The 9344-nt window shown below is 46.1% G+C and overlaps 1 protein-coding gene across 1 annotated transcript in view; it reads left to right on the forward strand.

The window, feature by feature from the left end:
• LOC105887443 (rap guanine nucleotide exchange factor 1-like) overlaps nt 1-8750 on the forward strand; it is a 61593-nt gene extending 52843 nt beyond the window's left edge. Inside the window, exons 2-4 of the mRNA XM_023516139.1 lie at nt 1282-1421; nt 1937-2050; nt 8534-8750. Coding sequence (XP_023371907.1) covers nt 1282-1421; nt 1937-2050; nt 8534-8716 — 437 coding nt within the window. The 3' untranslated portion in view covers nt 8717-8750. The remainder of the gene's footprint in view (nt 1-1281; nt 1422-1936; nt 2051-8533) is intronic.
• The last annotated feature ends 594 nt before the right edge of the window (nt 8751-9344 follow it).

Below are 9344 nucleotides of genomic sequence, written 5' to 3' on the forward strand. Positions count from 1 at the left end.
TTTTTTTTTTTTTTTTTTTTGCAGTTTTTGGCTGGGGCCGGGTTAGAACCCACCACCTCCCGTATATGGGGCCAGTGCCCTACTCCTTGAGCCACAGGTGCCACCCCTTTACTGAATTTTTTTTATGAGTACTAATAGTTTTTTAGTGGATTGCTTGGGAATTTCCATACATGAGATCATGTCATCTACAAATAGACTACATCTTCCTTTTCAATCTGGATGCCTTTTATTTCTTTTTCATGCCTAATTTCCCCACAGGAACTTCCAGCATAATGTTAAATATGAGTGGTGCGAATAGACAGCACAGTCTTGCTCCTGATCCTGGGGGGAACTCAGTCAGTCTTTCTCCATGGCCCAGAGGATTCTGAGCACCTTGCTTCTAGTTTAGTCTCCCCTTCCACCTTTGGGGCCTCCAACATGTCACTTGTTGGAGTTTTCTAAACCAAAGCATGAGAAGGAAGACTTGAAGGGGCTTCCTTTCTGGTGCTCACATCCTGTTCATCTGCAGTTCTACTCGGCTGCTTTCTTCTTAACCATTTCCCTTGTACATTGGCTGAGATCTTCATCATCACCATGTGCATTCTATAAGAACATATGGAAATAACTTGCAAGTTCTTTTTCCATGTTTATTTGGAGTGCCTTTGAGTTCCACAATTCTGAACAACTTAATGTAGATGGAAGCTGCAAAAATTGAAACCTGTAAGCAGAGATGTTCTGATGCAGCAGTCCCCAACCTTTTACACCAGGACTGGGGTGGTGATGTTTGGTTTTGATATGAGTCTGAAAGCAATTGATTCATTATGGTCTCTGTACAGTCAGCCCTCCCTGTTAATGATCATCTGCATTTCAGCCTCCCCCAGCGCTGATGTCAACCACCTCAACTCCACCTCGAATCAGCAGGCACTGGATTCTCATTAAGAGCGCAATCTAGACCCCTTGCGTTGGCAGGTTACAGCCAGGTTTGCAGCCCTGTGAGAATTTAATGCTACCTCCTTCTGATAGGAGGTGGAGCTCATGCAGGGAAGTGAGTGATGGGGAGTGGCTGTAAATAAAGATGAAACTTGGCTCCCTCACTCTCCTGCTCTGCAGCCCCGTATCTACAGTGCAGGTCTGCTGCCTGGCAGGTGAGGACTGTAGTTTTAATGCACCCTTCCCCTTGAAACTTTGAACAGCCAGAGAAAAAAGATTGGTTTGAGGACATTGTTCTTTTCTGCAGAAGGTCATTAAACCATCCTTCTCCTCATTCTGCCCTCTAACAGTCAGTGCCCTCTTTGTTTTCAGACTCCCAGCGTTCTCATCTCTCTTCCTTCACCATGAAGCTGATGGACAAATTCCACTCACCCAAAATCAAAAGAACGCCATCAAAGAAAGGAAAACCAGCTGAGGTGTCTGTGAAGACTCCAGAGAAGCCTGTGAACAAAGTAAGCCACCTCTATCTAGGTGTTTCTCCTGCCTCAGCTGCCTTCAGCAGTGTGAGTCTCTGCTGGTTGTACATTCATCCCCCTGGGAATTGAGCTCTCAGTGATATAAGAGCTATTAGGATGGTGTTTGCCAAGTTAATCAGAGTCAAGTGCAGTTGGCTGGAACAGTTTCCCTTTTCCAGCTGTGTCATCCCTTGGGCATTTAAAACATCTCAGCACGTTCTGTTTATACCCCAAGAAGCTGCCTCCCTGCCCCAGAGCTCCCCGTGTTGCCCTGGCTCATACTTAAACCCAGGGGAGTTCGTGAGGTCTGGAATATCCATCATTCAGTTTAGGGTCTATGCTCTGAAATGCCAACCCCCTTGAAACCCAGCCAGATGTCCTCAAGCACTAGTGACCTCAGCAGGGCCTGTCAAGCCGGATATGTGAGAACAGCTATTGATTCCGTCAACCCTCCCTTCAGCCTAGAACGGCCATTTCAAGCTCTGTAGGAATCTAGGTTTCCTCTCTTCCAGGAGGCAACAGACAGATTTCTGCCAGAGGGCTACCCTATCCCCTTGGATCTGGAGCAGCAGGCAGTAGAATTTATGTCCACCAGTGCTGTGGCTTCCAGGTCTCAAAGGCAGAAGGTCAGTGTGACATTAAGAACAATTGGGTTTGCCTTGCCTTCTACTGCAGAATCCTGGTCCATGGTTTTGGGGATGGAAAAAATCTATTGTAATATCATTGTGCTTTATTGGTGGGGGGTGGCTGTGGGCTGAATTATTGAGGAAAGAGTCCAGGGGTCTTGGATAAAAGAGTTTATCCAGGCTCCCTAATCTTTGGAGAGAGCCCAGTGCTCTGTGGCAGAAGCTTGGGCATTCTTTCTGAGGGTGCTGCTTGGGTCCAACAGGATGAAGAGGGAAGTGGTTGAGTCTCATCTCTCAGTACCAGCTGTTCTTTCCTTGAATTGCTAAGATGATCTGAATAGTTTAGAAGGGGAAAGAAAGCCTTAGAGTGCTCTCAGCTCGCAAGGACTATGGTGAGACTGCCATGTAACCCAGAGCTCTCAGAGCCCGGGACGCCTTCTGTGTCGCCAGCACCTACCAACCTCTTTCCTTGGCCCCATGCTGAGTGCTTTACATGTCTTGTCTTCATAACAGCCCTGACAGGTGGAAACTTGCTTTACTGAAAAGGAAACCAAATCTACAGAGATGTTAAGCATTTAGCCAAGGCCACACAGTAAAAATGTGATGAAGGCAGGCTGTCTGATGTCACAGTCTGAATTCTCGAGATGTTACATTTCTTCCTTATGAATGACAGTTTAGTATCTTACGCATCTAAATATTAATGCTGACTCATTATTGTACACAAAACTAAACTTAGCAATGTAAACTAAAAACAAGCTTTGTAGACAAATAGATCCGTAGTCCTTTAGTGATTATCTAAAGTGTAGAACTGTTGTCACGTCAATTTAATGCCTCTGGTAAACCCTACCTTGTTGTTTAAACACCCAATTCTTGCATTTTGTAATTCATCTATTTTGGGGTTTTATGTTGACCAGCACAGTATCTTAAAATTCTAGTTAAATGTGGAAAAAATAAAGGTTTTAAACCTAAAACTCTGGCTCGGCGCCTGTGGCTCAAGTGGCTAAGGTGCCAGCCACATACACCTAAGGTGGCAGGTTCTAATCCAGCCTGGGCCCACCAAAACAACAATGACAACTAACCAAAAAAATAGCCGGGTGTTGTGGCAGGCACCTATAGTCCCAGTTACTTGGGAGGCTGAGGCAGGAGACTCGCTTGAGCCTAGGAGTTAGAGGTTGCTGTGAGCTGTGATGCCACAGTGCTCTACCCAGGGGGACAGCTTGAAGATCTGTCTCAAAAAAAAAAAAACCCCAAACTCTTTTGTTAAAAGTTTTTCCCACCCCATGTGGTAAGCAAAGGAGGACTCAGAGCAGGAGGCGAAAGTCAATGTTGGCCAGATTGAAGGGGAATAATAAGGTGGATTTGGTCAGTGGCACAGCTTTTTATTTTTAATTATTATGGGTACATAATAGTTATTATCACAATTATTTTTTATTACAATCTGTTTAGCAACCTCTTGGAGCAATTCAGAATAAAGTTTGTTCTGCTGGTAAACTCTGATATGAAACTGTTCAGCCACTCAATTCTTGTATTTTTTTCTTTTTTATTCCAAGAGAGATCATGGCAGAACACGTGATATGAGAGTGTCCTTGACTTACTGGGGCACCTGTAAGCCCCAGGGGGCACTTGGCACTCTCTGGAGACATAGAAATCTAGTGGGTAGAGGCCAGGGGTACAGATACACAGTGTACAATATGCTGGCAGCACCCCCCAAACAAAGAATTGTCTGCCCCAAAATGTCAGTATTGCTGAAGCTTAGAGACATATGCTGAGGCCAGGAGCTGCAGGTATGCTGCTGAAGCTTAGAGACATGTGCTGAGGCCAGGAGCTGCAGATGTGCCGCTGAGGCTTAAAGACACGTGCTGAGGCCAGGAGCTGCAGGTGTGCTGCTGAAGCTTAGAGACCTGTGCCGTGACTAGGAGCTGCAGTTGTGCTGCTGAAGCTTAGAGACCTGTGCCGTGACTAGGAGCTGCAGTTGTGCTGCTGAAGCTTAGAGACATGTGCTGAGGCCAGGAGCTGCAGGTGTGCTGCTGAGGCTTAGAGACATGTGCTAAGGCCAGGAGCTGTAGGTGTGCTCTTCTACCAAGAAGGTTTTTTTCCCTTTTTTTAGTCATTGTTCTTTAAGAAGGGTTGGATTTCTATGCTCTGCCCCAGTCATCTGTGTGGGATTAACTAAACACAAACTTGTCACTTAGTGGAGGCCCACAGATGTAGCTGGAAGTGTTGAGGAACATGCCAGAGTACATAGGCTCAGAGGCTTATGTCCGAGGAGCCTTGCGACATCGTCTGCTGCCTCATTTATTGTTCGTGCACTCCCACACATCCTCGTTTCATTCCAGTGTGCATGGCTTTCTCTGTTGGAATATGTGGAAATTGAAGCATGGGAAGATAGAAGCGCAGATTCAGATTCATTGCCACTTACTGAGGGTTCCTTTTTGCCCAGGCCCAATCTGGGGGATTTCACATGAGCTGTCTATTCACTGCTCTCTATAACTGTGGGAAGCTTTCAATCCCACCATGCAGGCAGGGTTGGTCTGGCTTGGGTTCTTAGTTGCAGTCTGGTTTTCCCACTATGCTCTGTTGTCTTTCCAGACTACTTTCAGTAGTCTCCTACATCTTAGTTGAATTTTAAATTCAAAGTACACTGTGATGAATTTATAAACCTTTTTGCAACTTTTAAACAAGCTTAGCAGGAAGCTGCAGAGTGTTAAAGCAGTGGAGAAAATTTAGCTACACTGGGAATCCGAAGATGACAGTCCTATCACAATTACAATTAGCACTGTCCAAAAATGGATTGGTGGGGAGGGAGGTGAGTCCTCCATCACCGAAGGCAATCAGGGCTTATTGAGTAGACTCCTGAAAACCTTTCCCTTTCTGTTCTCAAGATCTTATGATGAAAAACAAGCAGAGATGCTGCAGTACGGTGGTGGGCAGTGATATGGGTGCTGCTGTAACTGACCTCTGTGTCAGACACATCTCACTAGGCTTCACTTATCCTGGTTGATGAAAAGGAATAATATTGCATTGCCTTTTAAAAAATCCTGAGCTTAAGCTGGGTGCAGTGGCTCACGACTATAATCCTAGCACTCTGGAAGACTGAGGCAGGTGGATCCCTTGAGCTCAGGAGTTTGAGACCAGCCTGAGCAAGAGTGAGACTCCATCTCTAAAAAACAGCCAGATGTGGCAGGCTCCTCTAGTCCCAGCTACTCGAGGCAAGAGGATTGCTTGGGCTCAAGAGTTTGAGGTTGCTGTGAGCTATAACACCATGGCACTCCACTCAGGGTGACAGAATGAGACTCTGTCTTAAAAAAAAAAAAAAAAAAAATCCTGTCCTTGAAGCTTTTATTGTACTATTTTTAGTTTGCTCTTCTCTTTAGCCCAAATTTGCATGGTTTATTGTCCTGCTGTGTTGGGAATAAGACTTGAGTCACTGTGGAGGAGAGCCCCAGGGTTGCAGAGGAGGAGATGAAAAGGCAGGTCTGGGAGGCTCTGGGTGCTGCTCTGCTGCCCAGAAGAAGCACCTGGAGACAGGACCAGTGCTTCCTCACTTCTTACCTCCGGTGGAAGTTTTCAGTCTCTCTCTGCCATCTGGGCCTCATTTTACTCATTTATTAAATGAGACCAGGGGATCTCTAATAGTATTTCACTTCTTCCAGTAGATTTCTGACTGGTCTGTTTTTTTCTCCTCTCCATCTGAGCAGGGCTGGAATCTAACAGACCAAGTTCAAATTCCATTTCCTTTACTACAGCTGTGTGACGCTGGGCAAGTTGCTTAACCTTCTCACTCTGCATTAAGCCTCAGTTTCCTCACCTGTGAGATAATAGTGTCCACGTCATATGGTGGCTGTAACCCTTAAATGAAAGAATGTGTATAGAATCCCCAGCACAGTGTATGCCAGGAAGTCCCAATGAGTGGGAGCAGTGATCTGGCTCTCTCTTTCCCTTCCGGGGTCGTGCATATTTTGCTCTCTCTCTCTCTCTCGACTTTATTACCAGCAGGTCTTTGCCCGTGGTGTTGGTGCAGAATCTGTTAAAGCTTACTCACTGCTTCCATTTGCATCCTGTTCAGTCTTTGATTGCACAGGGCTGGTATCATTCTTACCACTTGCAAATGACCAGCCTGCCATCCAGCGGTTGACCTCAGGACTAGGCCTTCTTCAGGCACAGATAGTTTCCAGGCTCATGTGAACCCATGGTGGCACCTCATCTACCACAGCAGGAGGGGTGCACAGGTAGACACATCTCCTCTCAGGGTATGCAGCTAGGCCATTAGCAAAGCCATGGCATCCATTCCCCAGTTCTGGATGGTGGTGGGCATAGGTGTGTCAACTCCCTGATTACAGCTGTGCTTTGTAAGAAGCCACAGTTTAACAGCTAAAGGGGCTTGGTGCCAAGCAGCTAAGGCACCAGCCACATACACCAGAGCTGGCAGGTTTGAATCCAGTCCAGGCCTGCCAAACAACAATGACAACTGCAACCAAAAAACAGCCAGGTATTGTGGCAGGCACCTGTGGTCCCAGCTATTTGGGATGATGAGGCAAGAGAATCGCTTAAACCCAGGAATTTGAGGTTGCTGTGAGCTGTGATGCCATAGCACTCTATCCAGGGGGGACAGCTTGAGGTTCTGTCTCAAAAAAAATAACAGCTAAAGGACTAGGGTGCTGCACAGTGCTCTGAGGGCGTGGATCTGGGAGTGGGATTTGACAGTGAGTGAGTGCAGCCTGACTCTTCTGAGTTGTTGGCTCGTTTATTAGGAGCCCAGAGCAGCCCAGCTCCTACACAGCCGACTTGATCTCTAAACAACAGGAAAATTTTCTTTTTGCTCTGAAATGCCTTGCGCCTTTCTAATGCCTAGCAAACCTGATGACACATTTTCTTGTGTTTCCTCGTCCCTCGCCAAGTTTCATCATTTCTGGCTTCTGCTTTCTGATATGCTAAGGTGGCAGTGTTATTTTCATAGTCCTCCTCTTGCCATAGCTACCATAGCTTGGGGCACATTTGAAGTCTGCCAGCACCGTGATTCCTGCACACTCAGGCTCCTCCTGCCTGAGGGCAAGAAATGGTAGAACTGAGAGCTTTCATCCATGAGATGGAGAAACAAGCAGACAGGAGTAAAAAGAGAAGAATCAAGCCAGGGCACTGGGGATCCGGAGATTGCCTTCTGCAGTGTGCAAAACAGAAGTAGAAGTGTCCATTCAGAGAAATTACACTGGGTCTGCAAGTTGTCTGACTGATGTAGCTCTTTACTTGTTGATCTAGTTCATTTATATATTTTTATTTTGATATTCCCATGAAAGAAGAGCTTCTACTACTGAATTATTTTAATTTAAAATGATGTTCCTCATCATTTCAGAAGAGCTAGTGTTCAGAAACACACTTTTCATTTTATTTCTATCATTTGTATATTTACAGATTAGTGTTCAGATCAGCTTTTTCTAGAAATTATCTCCTTACACCCTCAGCTGCTTACATGTAAACTGGACGGACAGAGTCCACAGGTGGCAGTGTGTCTCCTGCATGCCCCTCCCTCCTGATCTGCAGTGGACGTGTAATCAATCTACTTGAGGAAGTTATCTGCTCTGGATTTACCCATTCTGTAGATTACTCTTGATTTTGCTTCCCTTGCCAGCCAGTGGAGTACCTGGCTCATGGACATCAGGACCAGTGGGAGTTGGGGGAGAAAGGACAGAAGGGGTATATATACCTGCTGGCTGTGGGCCACATCTCTCACAGTCAAGGAGAAGAGTTGAGGTGGTGCTTTGCACACTGCATAGTGCAGGGTCCTGGGTTTTCTTTCCCTCTTGGGTCAGCTTTCCCCAGGAGCAGAAAGACCCTGAAAGCTGTTAGCTGGTGCACAAGACATTGCTCTGACTCCTTACCTCTTTATCCCAGAGCGTGCCCCACTTCTAGCCTTGGGAGTTCCCAGGCCCTTTGGCCATAGTGGATCATTTCCAAGAGGGGGCCTCATGGGGTTGAACAATGGGAATCTAGTGAGGAATCCTGAGGGAATGGCTTTGAACCCTCATGGCCCAGACCAGCCTTACATAGACCTTCAGATCTTTGAAAGAAAGGCCTGGAGTTTCCTGATTGGGTTTACAGGATGTGTACATACTATGGGACTGGACACTGCTTCTCCAGGTCGTCATCACATCAGCCCTTGTACACCTAGGTTAGTGGTGATAGCTCTGAGTGGTTACTAGGATGGAGAGGAGGAGAAGTGGTTTTCAAGACCTCAGTAGCTGGGGTGGAAATTCAGGAATTACTAAATGACCTTTCTTGGTTCAAGCCCCCTTCTTCTTCCTTCAGGTCTAGGCTTTGTCCTCTGATTATAATCTTTAGAAAAATAATCTGCCTTAGTTTCTGCAACAAGAAACTATCCATTGGCATCAGTCTCAAGCTAGTTTAAACAAAATTTTATTTTATTTTTTTCAAAATAGCTCCCTTTAATCTCTCCCCTCCCTCCTTATGCTTAACGTTTCCTTTCAGAACCTGAGCTGGCTGGAAGAGAAAGAAAAGGAAGTTGTCAGTGCCTTGCGATACTTTAAAACGATTGTGGACAAAATGGCCATTGATAAGAAGGTACTGGAGATGCTTCCAGGGTCAGCCAGCAAAGTGCTAGAGGCCATCTTACCCCTGGTACAGAGCGATCCTCGAATTCAGCACAGGTGAGTTGCGCTCAGGTCCTTGGCTGTGTCAGAGTCATGAAAGGCTTAGAAGTAAGTATCTTGGTTTTTGGACACTTACAATGCAACATTTCTTGGAACAGTTAAGAAAAGGATTGCACCCTGCACCCCTTCCTCCAACACAATTCTTGATGCCCTCCCGGGGCTGAAGTCATGGTTACTCCTGAAGCCTTAGCACAGAGGAATCATTTCTCTAATTAGCTCAGTGATAAGTGCATTGATTTGCATACATTTCTCCTAGTACTCTCACTCATGCGTTCAGTCTTATCCATATCTAGCTTGTTATAATCCTCAACTGCTTATAAGATTAGGAGAAAAGAGGTAGAAAAGAACCTCGTTAGAGGATGGGCCAGCATTTAACTGTGTCACGCCAGGACACCTTCCAGACACAGTACCTGGGTTCCTTGGAAGCAGGGAAGGGGCTGTTTGAGTGAAGTTCTTTGAGTTTTCAGCAGCCACCAGAGGCCCAGGCAGAAGAATACCAGTAGGGGACCCACCTATGTGAGTGTCCTGGAGGGTCTGTCTGTCAGGGTTGGACCAAAGGCTTGGCTTCAGTGACATAATTGCAGTGTGAAAGTTCAAGTTTTTAGTACTTTAACACCCGAGGGGTATAC

The sequence above is a fragment of the Otolemur garnettii genome, unplaced genomic scaffold (genome assembly GCF_000181295.1).
Source record: "Otolemur garnettii isolate 467f Iridium unplaced genomic scaffold, OtoGar3 scaffold00087, whole genome shotgun sequence".
Lineage (NCBI taxonomy): Eukaryota > Metazoa > Chordata > Mammalia > Primates > Galagidae > Otolemur > Otolemur garnettii.